This window comes from Protopterus annectens, chromosome 3.part0 (assembly GCF_019279795.1).
Source record: "Protopterus annectens isolate FY-2018-M chromosome 3.part0, PAN1.0, whole genome shotgun sequence".
Taxonomy (NCBI): Eukaryota; Metazoa; Chordata; order Ceratodontiformes; family Protopteridae; genus Protopterus; species Protopterus annectens.
Window position 1 is genome coordinate 813,837,600 of NC_056731.1, and position 23,988 is coordinate 813,861,587.

General features: G+C 42.7%; 1 protein-coding gene across 2 annotated transcripts in view; it reads right to left on the reverse strand.

Annotated features, from left to right (window-relative positions):
* Positions 1-23,988, reverse strand: part of EXOC2 (exocyst complex component 2) — a 2,261,550-nt gene that overhangs the window by 924,588 nt on the left and 1,312,974 nt on the right. For both annotated transcript variants that reach the window (XM_044065154.1, XM_044065156.1), the window contains exon 16: positions 22,689-22,810. In XM_044065154.1, the coding sequence (XP_043921089.1) occupies positions 22,689-22,810 (122 nt within the window). The remainder of the gene's footprint in view (positions 1-22,688; positions 22,811-23,988) is intronic.

Consider the following 23,988-nt stretch of genomic DNA (forward strand, 5'->3'; position numbering starts at 1 on the left):
CCGGATGACGTGTGCCATATAGTTCAGCGCCCTCATGGAGAAGGTTGCTGAACTAAAGACCCGCTTCCCAAGGCGGTCCATCACTCGAGACTCCTTACTCGGCGGGTGGACCGCGGAGTTCTCCTGAGCCAACTCTCTCTTAGTGGCCGCCGCCACCAACATGGCATCCATGGGGGGACCTCTGCTCCAGTGGGTTCTTTCAGCAGGGGGACTCAGGATTCTATCCGGGCACTTGGGGACTGGCTCTACAGTGTCCGGCTCCTTCCAAGCCCTGGTGGAAATAAGGTCCACCAGGGGGTCGGGGGGAGGGGACACCCAAGAGGTAGATGTCCCTGCTTCGAACGCCTCTAGGAATATGGACTCATTGGAGGAAGCCTTGGGGGCAGACCACCCTCCCCTAATCCTGAGCATTTCCATGATGTCTCCAAAGGAGACATCCTCGGGGGGTGACCTTGGGGAGCATTCCCCTTCATCTAAGTCCGTATCTACCGTAAGGGACTCTGGGGAGTCCACGTGCCTCCTCTTACACTTAGCTTTGTGAGGGACCTCTTCGGGGGGGCTGTCCGAGGAAGACTCACCAGCAAGGAACACCCAGAGGCGCTGAAGCAGGCTGCCCCGAAGGCCGGGTGATGGGAGCCTGGACCAGCTGAGAGGGAGTGCAGGGGGGAGCCGAAGCCAGGACCGGAGGCCCGGATGCACTCAACAGTGCCCTCTCCACCACCACGAAAGCCGAGGGGGAGCCACTCTCGATAGGATCCGAGAGTCGACTCCCACTCGGATCCGAAGCGGGGACCGGATCCGGGGCCGAGACCCTCGGATCCGAAGGACCCATGTGCTCCGACCGGGACGGAGCCGAAGTCACACAGAATCCCTCGGATCCGAAGCTCAACCCACGGCTACGAGAGGTCGGATCCGACAAGCTCGAGGGACCAGTCGGAGCCGAAGTAACCAGTACTATCGGCTCCGACCCACCCCCAGATGCAATGCGGCTTGGCTCCGAATGCTCCGAACCCGGAAAGAGGGTCGGAGAAGGAGCAATTGGAGCAAAAAATGGGGTCGAGCTCCCCCCGGAGGGGGGGAGGCAAGAGCACTCCCATCTGCAGCTGGGCCTGGGTGAACCTCCTCATCATCCGGTCCATGTCTGCATCTGACATACTAAAGGTGGACCTCGACGAGGCCACCGAGGCAGACCTAGAGTGTCGCCTCGATGACCTCGACGGGGACCGGTGAGAAACAAGGGGACCGGAGCAAGAGGAGGAGGTGATCCAGAAGCTCTGGATGGAGAAGCCCATTTGGCGGGTGGGGCCAAGGAGGAGTCCTCGGCCCGCCGCTTATGGTGCTTCTCCTTCCATTTGGCTTTCCCGGCCTCCCTCTCCTCCGAAGCCGAAGCGGGAGGTTGAGTCCTGACCGGAGGGAGGGAGACAGGGGTGGCTACCACCAAGGGGCTGGGTAGCGGCCACAGAAGTACCGGAGGCCGGAGCCGAATATGGGGGCAAAAGGCCCGCCAGAATCAGCTTCGACCTCCGGTCCTTAAGTGCCCAGGGGTTGAACACTGTGCAAATCGCACATCCCGAGGAGAGGTGTTCAACCCCAACACACCTAACGCACCGGGTGTGGCCATCCACCGGTGAAAGCTTATGGCCACATTCGGTGCATTTTGAAAAGATGGCTTTAAGGGCCTCCAACATAGTATACAGAAAACACACTCACTAGGCCCCTACACACACCACAAACACACACTACGAACCAGCGAGGGCAGGGAGGAAAAATAAACACAAAAAAAGACAAATATAGGATACCTAAACACCCGTACGCACACACACAAGAAAAAGGAAGAAAAAATGCAAAGTTTTTCTCACAAAAGTTATCCAACTATCAGGAGCTCGAAATCCAGCTTGTAGCTTGAAGCGCGGCAAACTAGATCTGAGGTCAGTCAGGGTTGGCAGGGGATTATGGGTAAAGGGAGGAGCTAGGAGCTCGGATCTATGCTGTGGTAGAAGTTGCCGGCTCGGATCCGAGATCGGATCCGTATCCCAAAGGTTGCTGACAAATGAAGTTCCTACTTCAGATTAGATTTTCTGATCTTTTAATTTATAACAAACACACAAAGCTATGTGCATTTAAAAAAAAAAGTACAGTTGTGTACACTTACCATAAATGTAGATGTTCAAGTGTATTCACTGTTGCAGTCATTACACTTGGGTTATCCAGCTGGCAGGCTACCCTCAGTCAGCCTGAATTCCAAAGTCTAGGTCCGGCGTCGGTTGCTGTTGCCTCTTCCCTGACGTCAGTGTGCCAGGGGTATAAAAGATGCAGCCGACGCCATTTTCTTCAGTTTTTCTTGCCCCAGATGTCAGGTGCCCCCAAAAGGGTAGGCTAAAAAATATGCCAATAAAACATGCATGCACCAAAACATATTATACCTTCATCTACAAACAAATACACCACATAGGTTGTATAGCTTAGAGAAGTGCAGATAAGTTCCAGCAAAGAAATGGGGGATGGTGGGTGGGTAACCTGGACTGCAACAGTGAATACACTCGAACATCTACATTTATGGTAAGTGTACACAACTGTACTAGGTTCTTCGTGTTTCACTGTTGCAGTCATTACACTTGGGTTGAATCCCAAAGCTATGATTGTGAGGCTGGAGCTAATATAGCATTAGGAGCGGCTATGAGGCCATGCAGAACTGCAGTGGCAAAGCCTGCCCTGGATTTACAGTAGCGTGGTAAATGATAGTGCTTTGTAAAGGTGTGCACTGAACTCCAGGTAGCAGCCTCTAAAATGTCTTTGGTTGGTACTCCCCTGAGGAAGGCTGCTGAAGTGGCTGCTGCTCTGGTTGAATGTGGCCTAATGCCCTTAGGCACTGGCTTGCCATGTTGTGAATAGCAGAAATGAATGCAATGGCCTATCCACTTAAAAATAGTCTGCTTTGAGATAGCCTTTCCTTGTGATCCTGCAGCATATGCCACTAGTAGTTGCTCCGTCTTTCTGAAAGCTTTGGTTCTGTTCAAGTAGAAGCGTAGTTGTCTGTGTATGTCCAAAAAATGCAGAATTCTTTCCCCGTTATTCTGTGGGTTTGGATAAAAAGTAGGCAGATGAATAGTTTGGTTAAGGGCCACACTGGACACTACCTTAGGCATAAATGTCGGGTTTGTCCTCAGAGAAACCCTGTCTGGATAAAAAATGATAAAAGGTTCCACAGTCATGAGTACCTGTAGCTCTGAGACTCATCTTGCAGAAGTTATTGCTAGGAGCAGAGCTGTTTTCCAAGATTAAAAACTTTATATCAGCTGTAGCGGCTGGCTCAAAAGGAGGCAGGGTGAGTTTTTCCAAGACATAATTGAGGTCCCATGCAGGTATTGGTGATCTCCTTGGAGGCCTTAAGTTTTTGGCTCCTCTGAGGTACTGCCTTAACAAAGGATGTGAAAAGATTGGTGGCTCTGTATTGTAATGAGCTGAAATGGCAGAGGCATGAATTTTAATTGATGAAAAGGATAGGCCTTTGTCTAGCATCTCAGTTAAGTATTGCAAAATCTGAGGAATATTTGGTACAGCTGTGTCAATTCCTTGTGCCTGGTTCCAAGCACAGAATCTCTTCCATTTTCCAGCATAAGATTTTCTGGTACTTGGCCTTCTGGCCTCCAAAATGACATCCATCACAGCTTTAGTGAGAGGTGCATTTTGTATGACTACATTATCCGCCATGCTGCCAGATTTAAGGTCTTTAGCTGGCTGTGCAGGATCTGATTGTTTTGTTGGGATAGTAGATGAGGTATTTGAGGCAAGGTCCAAGCCGGGCATTGAGACAAGTTCCTTAGAATTGGATGCCAGTACTGGCGGGGCCAGTCTGGGGCAATCAGTATCATCTTTGGCTTCTTTGTCTGACCTTTAAGAGTACCTTGGGGAGGAGAGGCAGTGGAGGAAAGGCATATACTGCTAAGCTTTTCCAGCTAAAAGATAGGGCATCCACTTTCCATGCTTGTCTGTGACAAGTCCTTGTGCAAAATCTATTTAGTTGATAGTTGTGAGGAGAGGCAAATAGATCTATCTCCAGGCATCCCCATTTCCTTGTTATCATACTGAAGACTTGTGGATCCAATTTCCACTCGTGGGATCCATGAGGTTTCTGCTTAGTTCGTCTGCCAGAGTATTTATCTTTCCTGGCAGGAATTGTGCCTGAAGATGTACTTGGTAAGTCAATGCTGTGTCCCACAAAGTCATGGCTAGTCTGTAAAGGGGATAAGAATGAGTGCCTCCCTGCTTGTTTATATACCACATGACCGTGGTGTTGTCTGTCTTTATCAGTAGTTGTCCCGGATGAAGTAGGTCCTTGAAGGCTGTCAGGGCATTCTGAACAGCTAGCATCTCTTTTTGATTGATATGTAGATGCATTTGGTTTGCGGGCCATGTGCCTTGAATACACCTTCCTGCCATGTGGGCCCCCCAGGCTTAATCTGATGCATCCATTGTTAATGTTTGCCTGGCTGGGGGTAAAGTGAATGGCTACCCCTTGTTCTGGTGACAAGCCTTCGCCCACCATCGAAACTCCTGTTGTAGGCAGGGAATGAGGGTAATTATTGTTTCCAGACTGTGGCAATGTTGAGTCCAAACACTTTTTAGGTACCATTGAAGTTTCCTCATATGCAGTCTCACATATGGAATTAGTAGAATGCAGGATGCCATGAAACCCAAAGCCTGCAGAATTTTTCTTGCAGATAACTGGGCGTTTGTTGCCAACAGGTTGAAATAGGTAGTCAGTTGTCTTTGTTTGTCTGGCGTGAGATAAGCCATCTGGGCAGTTGTATTTAAGCTTGCACCCAGGAGTATTATCTCTTGAGAGGGTACTAGTTTTGATTTCTTTTCGTTGACTGTGTAACCTAGGCCTGTTAGAAATCTCTTCACAAACGCCAGATGCTGTAATAGAATGTCCTTGTTCTCTGCTTGAATGAAGGATATATTTGTATTCCTCTTTGTCTGCAGAATGCAATTACTGGTGCCAGGCACTTTCTGAAGACCCTGGGTGCAGTAGATAAGCCAAAGGGCAGTGCAGAGAATTGGTAGTGCATTGAGCCAGCTTTGAATCGGAGGTATCTTCTGCATGTTGGTCTGATTGGGACATGCAGGTATGCCTCTTTTAGGTCTAAAGTCACAAGCCAAGCCTTCTTGCCCAGCATGGGCAGAAGTTGCTGCAGTGTCAACATTTTGAATTTTGGTATATCCAGAAATGTGTTTAGAATAGATAGGTCCAGTACTGGTCTCCAAGTCTTGTCCTTTCTTGGGACCAAGAAAAGTCTTGAATAAAATCCTTGCCCAGCTCTTGCTGTGGTACTTGTTGAATGGCCCTCATGTCCATGAGGGATGAGACTTGCTTTTGTGCCTCTGCCCATTGATGTTTTGGCAGGTCTGGCCAACACATTTGTCCTTGGCAGGGTATTGAAGTGAAACTTGTAGCCTTGTGACACTATGTCTAGGACCCATTTGTCCTGGGTTATTATGTGCCAATTTTAAGAAAAAAGTGCTAGTTTTCCCCCTAAAGGTGCTGCCAGAAGATAAGTGCTTGGTGCAGGCAGGGGGAAGTCATTGGGACTGTTTCCTGTATGGCTGTGATTTGTCTTCTCCACTTTTGGAGGTAGAAGCACCCCATTGTTTAGACCTGTACGAACCTTGGGGCTGGGATCTGCCTCTTGGGTGTCTGTATCTGCCCCTTTGTAGTCTGTCTGACACTGGAAAGGACCAATTCTTTGTAGGCCAGTGTCTGCTAAATCTAGGAGGCTGTACCTGTAAGAAATCCTTAACAGCTTGCATAGATTTAGCTTTGTCTTCCATTTTCTTTAACACCTCTTCTGCTTTAATACCAAACAAGGTATCATGCTGTAATGGAGCATCTAATAATTTTGCTTTGACATGATCAGGCAGATTTTGTTCCTTTAACCAAGCATGCCTCCTGATGACAGAACCCGTACCAGCAGCCCTGCATGAGGCCTCCAAAGAATCAAAACCACACTGCAAAGTATACTTTCCAACTTGTTCAGCTGCATGCAGTAAATCCTGCATTTCTTTGTTTTCTGCACATTCAGAATTTATCAAAATTTTCTGTTTAAGCAGTGACATAATATATTGCTGATATTTGAGCATATGAAACTGACAATTTAAAGCGCTTATAACCAAGGTAGCAGAAGTGTAAATCTTTTTTCCCCCATCTGTCCAATGCCCTAGAATCCCTGTCTGAGGGGGTAGGGTTTTTTGCAGTGGAAGCCTTGACCCCTTTGGGACCCTGAGAGATAGTTTCTGGGTCAGCAGCAGGTTTTTGAAGAGGAATTTATGAGAGTCAGGAACCCTGTAGTACCTGTCCGGCTTAACAGGTGCTGGAGGTAAGGAGTCAGGGGTCAGACTGGACACTGAAAATACATCATCTACAATGTCTAACACAGGTGGAATAGCTAGGGGCCTGTGTTGTGGTAGTAAAAGGAAGTCTCTGAGCCTTTTCTAAGATTCTGAAAAATCTTGGCTCTCCCAGTGAAAATGCTCCCTCATGGTATGCAAGGTTTCCCCAAGAGTAATCCTCAGGAGGAGAGGCTGAAGGGATACATTCTTCACCATCAGAATCCTCATAGGGAGGAAGAGAGTATTCCTGATCAGAAGAGGAATCAGATGAAATGGAAACCTGATCTGAAGATTCATATTCTGTCTCTTGCCTAGGCCTTTTATCAGGTGGGGGATGGGAACCCCTGATCAAAGTAATTAAGTCTTTGGCCATTTTGGGCATCTGTTTTTTTGGGCATGGAGGCCTGTCCATGAGGCTGTTGTACTTGTTTCTTTGTCTTTAAAGGTGCTTTAGTCTTTGCCTTTGAAGCTGAAGTCGTTTTAATGTATAATTGAGTAGGTCTGAAAACACCCTCAGAAGCCGATGCCTGCTCAGCGGCTCTGGACCCATCTGTGGGAATAGTCTCCGAAGGTCCAATACCTTGAGCTTCCAGTGGCCTAGTTGACTCCACGTGGGAGTCGGTAGCGGCCTGCCGGTCTAAAGTAGCAGGCGTCAGGGGCTGCGAAGGCGCCTCACTGAGAACCGGCGACTGGCTTAGAAGAAGCCTCATCAGTTTTGGACCTCGGATGCCTGTCCTTTTCTTTTTCTTTGCGTTTCTTGTGAATTCCAGTAGTCAGATGGCTATCCGAAGACACTGTATAATTAAATCTTCTGCCAAAATAGTGTAATGCAAAATCGTACTGACGCTTAATAGTGCGTTGGTTAAATTTAGCACAAAACTGACAACTAGCAACATCGTGGTCAGGGCCTAGGCAAGGAATACAGTAAGAATGAAAGTCCTTATGAGGTATTTGCTTCCCACAAGAAATACAATTAATAACTTTTTCTTATATTGGTCTGGAGCAAGAAAAAGGTTTCCCCAATGGGGTACTTAGCTTTTAATGAAGACTTCGGATCTGAAATTTGAACACGAAAATCTCAGGAGTCGGCCGACCAGCACTTGCGAACTGCTTATGCTTTGGGCACCACGCGGCAAGAAAGACTGGAGAAAATGGCGTCGGCTGCATCTTTTTTACCCCTGGCACACTGATGTCAGGGAAGAGGCGACAGCAACCAATGCCGGACCTAGACTTTGGAATTCAGGCCGACTGAGGGTAGCCTGCCAGCAGGATAACCCAAGTGTAATGACTGCAACAGTGAAACACGAAGAACATAAAATAGATTATCCCTCCAGATAGGAGCATTTATATAAATCAATTGCGTAACCCCGTGACATTACATGATCTAAAATTATAGTAACTCATAATAAAGCACATATTACAGCCTATGTTCCACTTAAATTGTTATTTTTAACTTATCTCTGTTCTCCATCCAGACGTGAAAAACATCTTGAATGCTTTCAGTAAATATTAACTTTTAGCCCTAGAAAAAGTCCATTGGCTACTTTGATGAAATAAATAAATTAAATTGTGCAATCTTATATTGAATGTGTTAACATACTAAGGCTGTTAGGGAGGCAACTACTTGAGTAACTTACTAATAACTTACTCACTTCCCAGAGTTTCAAACTTCATTTATTTTTTTACTGAACTGCCTGCCATACTTTTACATTTTAATTAACATTGTACCTTGGACAATTCACTCAGCAGCCAGTGTTTATACCTCTCATGATTAATTGCTTTCACCTTCAGACTTTGAATCTCCAAGTAAAAGAGTTTAGTAATGAAAAAAACTACTGACTTTGCAGATGCGTGAAAAAAATCTTTGTAAATTTCACAAAGAACACAATGTTCAGCCCTATCATAATTAACTGCTTGCAACCTGCAGACTTCTTATTTCCCACTGACAGCCCTTGCAAAAAAAAAAACAGCTAATTTGCAAATACATAAAATAACTATCATTCTTCATGGCATTTGTCATTTTATTTTATTTTTCAAGATTATTTGATTAAAAACATTGCCCATATCTTAAACCTAGAACATTAATCCATATATCCACCTCTATACAAACAGGAAATTATCTTAATTCTACATAAACCATGATCAATACATATTTATATCCCACAGCCCAGCAGCCCATCATATTATCTTAACTTTAATTTGTTTTAGTCCATCCTTTATCTTGTTACTATGCAAAGCCTGGGCACTTATAACCAATAACATTTTCTTGCTTTAACATATACAGCAGTTATTGGCAAGACTTCACCCATCTTAAATTTAAAACACCCCTGACTACATACTATACAAACCTGTTTTGCAGTACAACATGCAATATCCTTCGTGAAATGTATACAAATATTAATATGAACAATAATTGTTTTAAGTTACATTTACTTTTTCATCCCATCAGTATTCTTCTATACATTAATAGCAAAGTGGGGTATATGCTTTTACAGTTCACCCACCAGTTTTGCACAATCAGCAATTCTTTTATTTCTTAGCCACTTCTTAAAAATCCACGTCACAAGCCTATTCCTATATCTAATAGGACCATAAAGGCTAGAAAAGTGTGACATAGGGAGGCAAAAGTGATCTTGTCTAGGTAGCAGAAAGTTGGTGGAAACCCTATGACAGATCCTGCCAAGGTTGTGATGGTATTTAGGAATGGCCCACTACTACTAGCAAGGAACAAGTGCAAACAGAACAAAAAGTAGCTTCCACCAAAGCGAATATGTGGTTAAATCACTTCCTTTAATAAAACTTTAAAACCACAAGCTGCACAAATATTTCAGTCACAGGTCTAGACAGGATAAGTGCTTTTAGTAAGATACCTTCATCAGATCCTACTGTGCTGACCCAACTCTGATTAATTTAAATAGCAAGCAACCAATCATGGGCTGAACAGCTCCATGTCAATTTCAGTTTATTAAAACCAATGGGAGCCACTCTTAGCAAGCACACCCTCTTCTACACCAGTCATTAGCATTCTACTACTTCTTTTTCTTCAGACTTCTCTCTTTTAAAATAGGTTTGAGTGGAATAACCTGATTCAAACCTGGTGGCGGATTCACTCTCAAGTTCATGATCCATTTTGTTTCTTCCTTTTCTGTTTTGTTAAATAAATCTCCTCCACAAATGTTAACACTTAAGTGAGAAATGGCCATAAATTTAAATGAATGTCCTGGATTATCCTGTATGTGCTGAAACAGGGCATTTGTTTTTATTTTATTTTTAATATCCAGTTGATGATGAAGGATGCATTCCTTAAACTTCCTATTTGTTTTACCTACACAGTAGGCATGGCATAAGTTGCACGCAGCAATGTAGATAATATTCTTGCTGTTGCAGTTCGCAAAGCCTTGAAATTTATAAATTTTCGTGGTAACTGGATGCATAAAATTGTCCGTTGAATTAATACAACTACAGGCTTTAAAAAAAACACATCTTAGGGTGCCTATTAAGCCTTCTTTCATTCATCTGCTGCTCAGTACATATGCTATCATTATTACATAATAGGCTCTTTAGATTTCTCTTATTTTACATAAACGCATCCAGGAGTGCCTCCTAAGGAAAACTCCTGAACCCGCTGCCCTACTTGCTCCATCTGCTGCATAGGATATCAGCCTCATGGAGGAGTTAACAATGGAGTTTAAGGTGGACAACTGAGCAGTAACCTTCTCAGGGACTCCTTCAGCTAATGTACCTTGGAGAGTATCTCCTAGCTCCTTTAGGAGATCTCTTTGAAGCCTAGTAAAATGGGTGAGGTAATTCAGCAATCTGAGTGTAAATGCCACTGAAGAGAAGGTATGCTTCCCGTATCTATCCATCGTTCGAGACTCCTTGTTCGGTGGATGGACAGATGAAGTCTCCACTAGTTCCTTCTTTGTGGCTGCCGCCACCACCATGGCATCTACAGGCACACCTTTGGTCAAAACTTCTTTTTCTTTAGGGGCTGAAAGAAACTTGTTGGGCCTTCTGTGGACTGGTTCCACGGCATCAGGAGTTTCCCACACCTTCCAACTGACTAGGTCCAAGAGCTCATCGAAAGGTGAAGACACCCAAGAGGCTGAAGGTTGAGACCCGAAAGACTTCAGGTACACTGACTCCTCATCAGAAGGGGTGACAGTGGATCAGCTGCCTCTCTGTTTCAGGATCTCTAAGATATCTACAAAGCAGATATCATCAGAGGACGACCTAGGGGACCCTTCTGACTTTTTGTGGTCAGTATCAGAGGTGATGGACTAGTCAGGGGAGTCTACATGCTTCCTTTTGCAAGTTCTCTTCAGAGGGGGCTCCTCAGAAGGATGTTCTGGGAGGTCTCGAAAGACTGGGGGCCACCCAACGGGGGCTCTTGAGGCTGTGGGTCTCTGCTGCCCAGAGAGAGAGAGAGATGGTGCTGAGACAGTGGTCGGAGCTTGAGGGGGAAGAGCATCGGTACCCTTGTGCGGAGCTGAAGGCCAAGACAGGACGCTCATCATCTTGAATGCAGATCTCTCCGGTTCCGAGGACCGTCCCGATTCCAAGGAAACCGAAGCAGCCCTTGGCTCCAAAGTGATCGGCTCTGAGATGGATGTAGGATCTGAGCTCAGCCTAGCCGACACACAGAGGTAGGCTCGGAATCGAAGAGGTTCGGGTCCAAGCATTCCTGTCAGGGCCAACAGGTGAACTTCGGCCCCTAAACACCAAGGACGGTGCCGAAGGTGTCAGAGCAGAACTCGGCTCCAAGACAGACACAAGAGGTGCTGGAGCCTAGGTTTCCACAACAAGTGGCACCAATAGCTGTGGCTCCGAAGGACCAACATGGCTTGGAGGAGGAACAGCAACAGGGAGTTTGGTCTTAGATGGCTCCGGAACCGATTGGGTCGGAGCTAACAACAATTTTGGTAATGCCGACGACTTCAAAAGTCTAAGCACTACTCTCTCTACATCTTCTTCAGATAGGCTCTTGGAGGATCTGGATGATAAGGTAGGTGACCTAGATCTCTGCAAGATAGGAGATCTTGGAGTTGGGGAGACCAGCAATAACTCTCTAGACCGGCTCCAAGGTAGATTCTCAGTGGTTGGCTCTGAAAAACTTGGGGCCGACACTCGAGGGCAGTGGAGCCAAAGAGGTAGAAGGCTTGTCCTCTTTCGATAGATAAAGTAGTCAGTGTGGGAGAATGTCTCTTGGCCAATTGGACCTCCTCTTTCTTAGAAGAAGGAGATTTAGAGTGTGAGGATAAAGAGCTGGCTAAATCTTAAGGAGACCTTTCAGGATCAGTTTGTTCTTCCTTTCTTGAAGAACTCGGGAACTGAAAGAGTGACAGAAAAAACATGTTTCTTGAAGATGTATGGCACCGAGACAGTACACACAGTTACTAAGTCCATCAGTTATTGACATTTTTTAGGAGCATTTAGTACACTTTTTAAAACCCGAAGGTTTATGATCCTTAGACTCCTTAGACATGTTCACACAAACAGGACACTAGGAAAGCAGAAAAGAGAGGACAAGGTCCTCTAACTTAAACGGGCCTAGGCCTGCAAGAATCACTGCACACAAGGAAAAAACACAACTGAGGACTAGGTCCTATAACTTAAAAGGCCTAGCCCTGCTAAGGAAACACCAGAAAAGGGTTAGTAGAGGAATAGGTCCTCTAACTTAAACGGACTTAGCCATAAAACAGAAAGAAGCTAAGGTAAGAAGAAAGCTACCAAAAAAAGCAGAATTTCAACAACAGGCTAATACTAGCTAATAAGAATAGTAAAAAACACAGCTAAACAAGAATATTATTCTAGTGTAATACTATATTAGAAAAAGGTCCTGACTCAAACCCGGACCTGTGCTAATAAGAGTAACTATCAAAAACTAGCACACAGGTAAGGGATACCACTCAGGTAACAAAAGCGGGTCTACGGAAAGAATGGCCAACAAGTTCTGAACAACAACTTCGCAAAATTGCAAAAACACTACTATAGTCCATCTAAAATAACTACGACTAAGCTATATAAACTAAGCTAATAATATATGCAAGAATATCACTATGAAAAACAGTAATAAAGTAGAAAAAAATCCAACTTAGCCACGGCCAAGAAAGAAGCACTTCTGAACTCGTAGACGTGGCAAACGAGATCTGGGGATTCTTACTAGTGCACTATGGGATACCTACCATGCCACGAGACAACTGAGAGACTTTGAGCTTTGTAATCGGCCGAGTCGGAGCCGAGGATCGGCTCTGAACCCATATGTAAGAATGAAGGCACGATAGGACTACAGAACATCATACTTTTTAGGCCTACTGCTTCCAGAGGTTTTACTGGAGACACATACACTGCTGAGGCATTTCCATCATCTATGACCAAGGTACTTATTAATCCTTCCAGTAGATGCCAGATATTCTAAATGAGAAGCATGTCAACCTTTCCACATCTTTGCTGTTCAGATTACAGAGCAATGTTCTCAGTGTTTGCCACCCATTCAGAATAAAAATCTGCTTTATAGGTTAGTTTTTTTCAATCCATATTTTTTTAAATACTTACGACTAACATAGGAAATCAAATAAACATGCCAGCTACCACTCCTTGCTAGATATAAAAAAAAACACGCAAACAACACAGATGACAGACACTAGTGATCATTTCTTATTAGGACTATGAGAAAAATGGGCTTTGGTGAAGGCATCCTGACTTGGATAAGAATTACTTTCTAAACCCCTCACAAGAAGACTTGTACAGAATAACCAAGCTTAGTGAATAGTTTAATCTGTTTACAGATACCTAGTGATAATGTCTTTTTTCCTTGCTTATAATTGTTCCAGCAAGTTAATAAGTGTCTAGAATGCTCCAGGCCAGATTTCTCAGACAAACCTTGCTCTCAACATTTACAACCAAAGTTGTATGGTTTCATGCGAATGACTAGGTCCTTCTTATATGCAGTCTTTACAAGTATATAGGTGAGACCCTACTCAACCTTCTATCTTATGGGAAGATAACCGATTTGCATAGTAACAAAAGTAAAGACCATGCAGTGCCCCTTAATAATATAACCTTGTCATTTCACTTCTTACTGCTGCAGCATTTTTTTGGCTCTGATACAGTAGTTCTACGACTAATTCTTCTGTGCAAAAAAAATCACAACTTTGAATTATGAGAGTCACGTTAATAAATTCTGGCAAATTTGTAAAACCTAAAGAGATTACATCATCAGTCTCAGCAAGAACAAATGCCAACAAAATAATGGTGACTCATGTACTGCTGCACCACCTCACATACCTTCTCATCCTACCAAACTCATAGTGGGTAAAGGAAATTCACTCATAACTTCAGTTGTACTAACCTTTTCCCATGCAAAGCCAAACGAAGATAGAAACTATCTGATATGCAAGTTTATATAAATGCAGTCAGCATTGTAAAACTATTACAGACACAAACGCATCTTTGGTAAAACAGGCATGGAAGGATTTCAAACAATGAAAATTCTTACTGTTTGCATCAGTCATCAGTGTCCATGTCACTGCTTCAGTCTGAGTTAAACTGAAAAAGCTTACAATCCATAGCGCTGAATTAGGGACACTTACTCCTTGCTTCTTTGTCTAAAAGTTAACCAATGAGGGCTTTCTGGCATTAGGGATCACTGCAAATTAATTACACTGGTTCTGCAGCATCCTAAAGACTAACAGTGACTCTTCATGACGATATGAGGAATTTGTTTCCTCAAAACGTAATTTTCCTGGTATGAGTTTTATCAGTTAGTTGCACTGGAGAAGTAGCCTATACAAGTACAAAAGTTAACATACTGCATTCTGTTAAAGTCTGTAGACCCAAATGGGCTAGCAAAAAGCTATACAGGGGTTATTTATAACTGTGCTGGACTGCCTGTCCAGGAGAAACATATGCAAATAGGTCTAGGAACTTCCTGTAGGCCTCACACAACAGCAATGGGAACAGATGATGGATGCTGCTAAAGACAAATTTTAGTCCACATCTGGTACTATATACCTCTATGGCTGACATCCCCCTTCTTTATACCAGAGGTTAAAATAATGCTTTTACTATTACTGTAGAAGTAAATGTGTCTTACAGATACTGTATTAGATGCATAGTGGCAATAATGCTTAATACATGGAAAAGCAATGCATCACTCAACATTATGACAGTCACAATACTGAATGCATTAAGTACTACTCTGGGTACACACCTAAAACACTAGAACACTGAAATGATGTAACATTTTTACTGAATAAACAACATAGGTTTTACAATACCAATGTTAGCGTTCAGATGAACATGAATCTGTCATCAAAAAATAATTGCTGATAAAGGGCTCATGTTAGTTCAATAGCTCAAGCAGCTGTATTGCAAAACCTACATTAGTTTAATAAAAGGTGTCACCCCACCTCTGTGTTTCAGTGTTTTCTATTAGTGGACAGCATATCATTATTCCTTTTTTTTCTACAAGTCATAGACCCATGAAGGGTACTATCATTTATTTTGTTTTAACAATGAAAAACATTTGAATAAAACTCAGCTAGAAGTACTTCTCCCCCTTTTTGTAATCAATATTGCAGCTTAAGTTAGCTTCATAATGGATAATGCATCTTCAAATAAAGACATGCTGCTTAACTTCTTTAGAATAAACCAGTTTACAACAAAAGACAAATATGTGGTGCACTCTAACTCCATATCTGATCAACCATTCAAGCAAGTGCAAACACATTATGGTTTATTATTTCCTCTAACAGAGAAAATAGAATTGTAGCAACACAGACATAGGGAGTGACTCCTGGTCCCAACAACCTCAAGATCGTACCTCTCAAATGTCTTTGATTTTTCAGATCATCCCAAATTTTCTCTCATTTTTCTCTGTCCCCCCAAACATGTTTGATTTTTTGGGAAATTACTGAGGATTGGGGTCAGTCAATAATGCAAGACGTTATTGTTTCATATTGATTGTTCAGAGAATTGTGCTGATGTAAAATGTGGTTGTTCAATTAAAATTTTTAAGCGATTTTGAGTAATATTTAAAATGTACCTGATTCTGGGCCTTTATCTGCTCATTATTTTTGACTTTGTCCAGAATTCCTGAGCAAATAAGTTGAGAAGCATGCTGAAGATCCTGTTCAACTTTCTTTTACCAGTTTATTTTGGCAAACTTACAATTAAGTACTAAAATGTCACCACTGTGAGAAAAGTGGGTAGCTGATAAGTGGCTCTCCAAACTACCTTTAAAATTATGTGTAGTCTATAGGGTCAAGGTTGTTACTAGACTAATGACCACTAGACTGCTTACAAGTTTAGCCGCCCACCACATACCACTGGGGTCACAAGTATCATGGGCATCTACATGGGGGGAGTCATGTCAGTAGGGAGGTAATTAAGGATTTTGGGGGGGGGGGTGTTAGCTAGGATAATGTATTATTTTATTTATTTATTTAAATTTGTTGACCGGGAAAGTCCGACTGGACGCAGGTCCATTTTCAGTGGAGGCCCGGGGAGAAAAGCTCTACCATTAAAATATTACAGACATAGTTACAGATGAAGAATCCTAGCAATTAAAATATTACAAACATATTTACAGATGAAGAACATAGTACATTCAGTAGATAACTAGCATCTGTTCCATCCACGAAGTCATAGCAGATATTAACAATTGTTACAATAAGAAGTTACTGCCGTATAATAAGTAAACAGGCATGGAAGTATCAGAGCTTGGTGTAATCAAAGGTAGTTTGTGGGGTGGAAGAGAGGTAGAGGGTAGATGGAGTGGGAGAAGTTAGAGGGGAGAGTTACAAGGGCATAGCCAGCATGTTTTTAGGTGCGCTTTAAGTAAAGCTTTGAAGTGGGTGCATGATGGTACAGAGGTTATTGTGGGGGGGGGGTCCATAATTTGGCTATAGAGCTGGAGACTTGTCAGTGAAAGTATGTGTAGTGCTATATTTATTTTTGCCAGTGTGTAGATAATACATACTCTCCAGTAGATCGCTGTACGCATCCCTGCCAGGCCAGCCAGCCGCCAAAGCACTCCCTCTATTTGCCCACTGACTTCAGTTCTCTCCCTATTTCTCTTATTCTTGCACTTCCTGTCCTTTAACATAACTGTATTCCCCCTCCATATTTCTTTACTCCATTCCTAACGCATGCAAGCTCCTTCCTTTCACCAACAGCATTTTCCCCTACAGGGCTCTCTATTGTACTAATTTGACAACCCACTAGGTGGTGCTTTTCCACCTTCCTGCTATCCCTAGCTTCTTTCCCACTTCTCTCCTTATCTCACCCACTTACTTCTTAGATAACTCTTTTTCTGATCCCAGTCTCTCTATCCTCCTTGGAATACCTTGTTCACTTTCCCACTCAATACTTACCCATCTTTATTCCCTCACACACCCCTGTCCTTCTTCTACTGTTATTTCTCTCTCACTTTCCAACCTCAACCCTAACTTGCTGTCAGGCTTTTTACTTAGCATAACTGTCCAAACTTACCCTCTGGCTCTTACACTCCACTGATAGTTTTCTTCACATTTTTTCCTTCCTCTGGCTCTGCCCCGCTCCGTTCGCCCTACGGGCTCACTCCGCTCCCCTACCCTGCCCCCAGCACCCCTACATTTATCCCTACCTAATCTCCTCCCATCCAAATCACTTATCTAATCACCTTCCTCTCCAAAAAAACACTCCCTTCCTAACTCCTCCCTACCCTACATGACCCACCCCTTCCTCCCTACTCAGTCTCTGTCTCTCCCTGTAAAGACTTTAAACCACTTCTACCTCCTCTACTTCTTCTCCTCCTTTACCTATAGAATGTCCTCATATCTCTCCCTTCATTTCCAGTACATTCTCCAACTATGTTCTCACACACCATTACTACTATCCTTGTCCCATTCTCCCTTCTTGTGCTATTAATTCCTCTTTACTTTGCTACTTCTTTCTCTTCCAAACCTCCCCTATGCCTACCTCCTACACAAACCATCCCATGCACTCACACTCATCCTCTCCTTGCATCCCACTTCCATACAATAACATCCTCTCATCTCCCCCAGCATACTGCACATATTCCACCCCAAACTCTTCTCCACCACAACAAATACCATCACTCTTAAATCTACACTAGCCCCAAACCACTTCCTTCTCAACAAACTCAAAAGACTAAAGGTTATTCCCAATAATAACCTAACCTTATCTGGAGATATCCATCCTAACCCTGGCCCTTGCCACACTACAAACTCCTCCCCACTCCCACCTCATCCACTACAACCATCCAATATTCCCTCTTCCTCCCCTTTTCCTACATCCTCTCACAACACCCTTAAGTTCTTCACCATAAATGCCCAAAGCCTTAATAACAAAATACACCAAATACAAGCTTGGATTTCCCATAACCATCCTGACATCCTAGCCATCTCAGAAACCTGGCTAAAACCCCATATAGCTGACTCCGAAATCCTTCCCCCTGGATTCCAAATCCATAGAAATGACCGTTTAAACAGAAAAGGTGGAGGCTCCGCTCTAATCTACTCCAATCGGCTCTCACTAATCCCTCTACAAACTCCAATTCCAAACTTCAAAAACATTGAACTAACTGCCAGTCTCCTACAACTAAATAAACATAAAAATATATGCATTATCTCCCTATATATTTCCCCAGGTGATAACATCTCTACCCTTGAAAATATCCTTCACTGGGCCTCAACTAAAATAAAATTTGAAACCTACATTCTAGGTGATGTCAATATTGATTGGAATAAAATCAACTCACCTTCCCCCTCCTTATTCATCAACCTCTACAGTTTCTCCCAAGTAATTCATACAACTACACGCCCAAACACCACCCCCCAGGATCCATCATCGACTGGATCCTAGTCTCCCATCCTGATAAAATAACTCTCTCTGGTACTATCCCAGACACATTCAGTGACCATCTCCCTGCTTTCATACATCGCTCAACCAACAACAGTAAACACCAACATTACTATATCCACACTCGCAACTTCAACCCCACACAATTCTCAAACACTTTTAAATATACAAACTGGCAAATCCTTTATACTCTTCCCCTTGACAATGCAGTAGAATATTTCAACTCTATCTTCCTAAAAACCCTCAACTCCCAAGCCCCTCCAAGAAACAAACAAATCAAGACTAATTCTGCTCCTTGGCTATCCAAGGAAACTAAACAGATCATGCACTGCAGGGACAAATCCTGGAAGCTATACCAAAAAAATAAGATACCCTCTACCTTACTTCAATACACCCAACTCCGCAACCAAGTAAAGAAACTAATAACCTCTGACAAAAAAAACTACTACAACAAACTTCAATCCAACAATAACAAGAACCCAAAACAATTCTGGAAAGGTATAAATTCCTTACTCCACCCAGGATCTAGGAATAATCCCTGACCTGACCCTAGCTTAACTGACTCAGAACTAAGCTCTCACTTCAACACATTTTTTTACAGAATCCATAGCTACTCTAACCAAATATTTTCCCAACAACAATCCAACCATCTCTCTCTCCTCTACTCACAACACCCCTAATAACAGTACACTTAATTTCCAACTCAAACCTGTACCTACTACTTTCATAAAAAGACTCCTCTCAAAACTAAAGCCTTGCTCAAATGCCCCTGACAACTTACCTTCCTCCTTCCTCAAATCTGCTGCTGATGGTATTGCTTTCCCTATCAGCATCCTAATTAACAGATCTTTAAAAGAATCATATGTACCCAGACTCTGGAGATCTGCCTTCATTCTACCTCTCCACAAAGGAGGCAAAAACTACAATACCTCCAATTTCCGCCCAATTGCTCTTCTCTCTCCACTTTCAAAAATACTTGAAAAATGTGTCCATCACCAACTTATGCCTTTTTTAACTCAGAATCACCTAATAACTCCTACCCAGCATGGCTTCCGCCCTGGCCCCAGCACCACTACCGCCTTACTATCCTTCTTAGACACAGTAAATCGAGCATGTGACTCTGGATTACTTGTATCCACTATACTGCTTGACCTTTCCAAAGTCTTTGATACCATTTCCCACAAGCATCTTCTCTTTCATCTCTCCAACCTTCATCTCTCCCCTGACACCCTTTCCTGGTTCTCCAGCTACCTATCTGACAGATCTCAAGCTGTCAGATGGAAGAACTCTACTTCCTCCTTCTTGCCAACACCCATCGGTGTTCCCCAGGGGTCCATCCTCGGACCCATGCTTTTCAACATTTTCATTAACAACCTTCACTCAGTCATCCCTGACACAACAGTTATCCAATATGCAGATGACTCTACCTTAGTCTGTACCACCTCCAACCTACCTGAACTCCTGACTAAAACTCAAACAGCTTTTTCCACTACCGAAAACTGGATGCACCACAACCATCTCTCTCTCAACTCCAATAAATCCAAAATACTTCTCTTTCCTCCCTCTAGAAATTTCTCCCTTGACAGAAATGCTTTTACAGTCCTTAGCCAAAACAACTCTGCCATAGAAGTGGTCCGTTCTGAAAAACTCTTCGGCATTACCATAGATGAACACCTTAAATTTGATATCCACATCCAACAAAACATAAAGAAAACCCATCAAAAACTAGGTATGCTGTATAGAAATAACCACTTTCTCTCCAACTCCGCAAGGCAAACTATCGCTAATACCTACCTCCTACCCTCTCTACTATATGGAGCTAACCTTTCCTCTTCCAACACCTCTAAACTCGAAACTTGCTATAATAAAATCTCTAAATTCGCAACTAAATCCAAAACCTCCACTCACCACTGCCTAACCCTACAATCTCTGAACTGGCTTGAACTCTCAAACCTCCTTGACTATCTCCAACTAACCACCGCACACAAACTAATATTCTTTCCAGAAAAATGCCCAGCCTTAACAAACATCCTTCCCCCATACATCCCAACCAGATCTCTGAGATCTGAACACCAAAATTTAATCTCTGTCCACAAACCCAAACACCCTGCAGGCCAACTCCTTCTCTCCTTCACTATAGGCAAAAAATGGAACTCTCTCCCTCCTTTGCTCAGGACCACACCTAACCCTGAAACCTTCAAAACCCTACTTTTCTCTTACCTATCCACTAAACGTAAATGTTCCTGCTTTCACCCTACCTAAAATCTCACAATTTTACCCTTTGAGATTTCCATACTCCTGCTCTTCTCTACACTATTACCTCTTTTCTATTCTCCTAACTAATCTAGCTAACTTTCTCAGACTAAACAATCTCTCTCTCTCTCAACTCCAAGTATTGTATATATTGTAAATATAAAGTAATTCACTGATGCTTATTGCCCAATGAGTCTAAACTTACTGTTCTGAATGTAAATACCTACTAGCTGTTCTACCTAGATCAAAATTGCATTTCAATGTTATTCTATCCACCTGTACCTGACTGCATGACCTCATATATATATTTAGTAACACATTATGTAACCTTCGTAACCATGTTTGTATGTATTTCCATTGCATTATACAAACCTTTGTAACCATATTGCTTATTGGAGCTTTTCTCCCCGGGCCTCCACTGAAAGTGGGCACACCTCTGGCCCAGTGGACTTCCCCGGTAATCAAACTGAAATAAAATAAATAAATAAAATAGTGCTTCTCCAGCAGCGTTATTGGCTCGAGTATCCTGTAATTGATTTTTGTTGCTGGATTGTAGTGGTTTGGTGGTGACATAGGGTTGGAGTAGATTCTGGAGGGATGGGACCTTCAGAGGTTGGTTTAATAGTTTGTGGGAGAGTGCGAGTTGATACCATTTAAGGAGGTGAGGGAGTCCTAGCCAGTCTAGTTCAGTAAGTGAGAGACAGTGCTGACTGCGGTAGGATGCGCCGGTAGCGAATTTGGCAATTTTGTTGTAGCAGGTCTTGAGTGTATTTAGATCGCATCATCTCTGGTTGGTATATATTGGAGTGGCATAAAGTAGGGTGGAGATAAGGTGCGAATTTGCAACTGAAATCCTAGATGTTTTGGTGAGGAGTTGCTTATTTCTGTATAAGGCTCCTAGTTTTTTGTGGACTTTTTTTATGGTCATGGATAAGTGAATGTCAAATTTGAGATTGCTGTCTATTTCAACTCCTAGTAATTTGGTGTGATCTGTTGAGTGAATAATATTTTTCTTACTGATGGCCTCCGCTCATAAGGGACATGAGAGCCAGGCAGGGGGCAAATTTACAATTTCCATCCAACTGTGAAGGTTTTGTTTGAATAGGGTCAGGGATAAGTTCTGTTTTACATGGACAGGGAGCCTATTCCATAGTGTGGGGATCCTTTGGAACATACTTCTGTCTCTCCAGCATGTTATGTTATGTCACAAGCAAAGTTCAGATCCATGAATCTAGTGTTTCTGGTGCTGTTTGTTTTTGACACATGCAACAGTTCCATTAGGGCTGGGCCTGAGGAAGCCCTGTTAGCCAGGCAAAGATCTCCTCTCAGCAGCCTGTAGGAGACTAAATACAGAGACACAGTCTTTAGGCGATCAGTGTAGGATAGTGTATTCATGCCCTGAATTCTCCTGGTGAGAAACCTTTCTGGGTATCCCAACAAATCCAAGTCTCTGGTTAGATACTCACCAAAGGGGGCACTGTATTCAATGACAGATCTGATAAGGGCAGAGTACAGTGGTACTATAACTTCCTTGACCAGGATGCCACACCCTTAACTATATGTTGGGTGACATAGAATGATTTTCTTACTGTTTTCGTTACATGTTGGAAAAAGGTCAGAATGCTGTCTCCCTACATTCCTACATCCTTTACTACTGGATTAACTCTTACGAGTGTTTTATCAATGAAGTAATTAAAGTGGGTTGACAGTTCTTTGAAGGGAATTATAATGCAATTTGGGTATTGAGGGATTACCAAAAAGGATTTAAAAGTTTTCTAAGCTATGCAATTAAGATTAGAATGTGAACTTTAAATTGGTCAGTTTTGTTACACTGCATTTATTTAATAAAATGTGCATTTTATTTTTTTATCTGTTTAATGAATGTATTAAGATATACCCTTTTGGTAATGAAATGGTTAACAGTCTTCTGAAGTAATTAAGCATAACTGGTGTTAAAGTAACATATATTTAAACTGATTAACTGCTGTCAATTGGTACTCCACTTAAGTCAAGGTGCCAGGATTTTCGTAAATAAATTGTGGGAGTTCTTGCTGTTTTGTTATTTATTATTTTTGTATTGTGTGGTATTGTTATATAATCGATACATTTATTACCACATATGGAGAATGCATTCAAAACAGAATCATAATCTGAATATATTGAACTGTTCAGTCTCTTACCTTCAGCCGTTTGCTCCAATGTAATCTTAAGACAGAATACTCGAAGATCTAAAATAAGCTCTTGTATAACTTGTAGCATGTCATTCGGGATCTCAAGTGCTGTCAGTGATTCATTACAAAGTCTGAAATTTATGAATACAGAGTTAATTAACATTTATATATCAAATTTCACATACAAACAAATCATGCAAAAAAGTTATGGACTACTAAATGCATTTTTTGAGACGTTTGAGTATGCCACCTAATGATTTCTGCTTCACATTACTGTAACTATTATCACAAAGAAGTTTGTATCACTATGACATTAAATTAGCAACATAAAGAAATACATTGTAAAACGTAAATAACACAGCTTCTGGCAACAACAAAGACTTGTCGGCAAAGTCATCAAAATAGGTATTCGGGGAGTTCCTAAAGTAAATTACAGTGGTACACTATATAAACCATCAAGGCAGTACATTTCAAAGGAGTAGAGCCTAGTAGACAAATGATTGAACTCCAGATGTCTCAAGCTGCAAACTACCAACAGCCCCAAGGAGGCAGAGTGCAAATCTCTAGGTGGGAGTAAGGAAGAAGAAAACCCTCCAGCTAGGAAGGACTCAAGTCATGCAAGTAAAGAAAAAATAAACAAGCACTTGTAAAAGAATATTGTACAGGAAGCCAGTGCAATGACAGCAATAAACTGCTACTGATTAAGTACCAGTAAGCAGACACCTACATGAAAATTAGATATAGCAGCTAGCTGTACTCTAATGGTAGATGAGGAAGAGCCTAAATGAAAGAGCTCTGCCAGAAAGTCTAGGATAGACTGGATAGGTGCAGTGAAGGGGTCTATATTTTTTGATGCTGCCCAGAAGGAAAAACGTTTCCACTTACTATTATAAATCTTCCTGGTAGAAGACTTGTGAGAGGCTATCAGGATGTTACGGACCGAATGAGAGATTAAGGGAAGCCTGGCTAGGGTAGGAATCGGAGAAACCATGCTGTGAGGTTGAGAGATTGAAGGTAGTGGTGCAGCTGGCCCGACTGGTGGGTCAAAAGATCTGGCACCGGGTCCAGATGCCAAGGCTGCTCCAACAGGTAATGATGGAGGAACGGAAACCATATCTGTCGAGGCCAGTAAGGGGCAATGAGGATCATGGTAACTCTCAAGGCGATAGCTTTCTGAATTAATTGAGATATCAGTGGAAAGGGGGGGAAAGCATACAGAAGTCCCCGGGGCCAATTGTGGACTAGAGCGTCTCTGGTGGGATGGCCTGGTAATGGGAAGAGAGTGAAGAAGTCATGACACTTGCTGTTT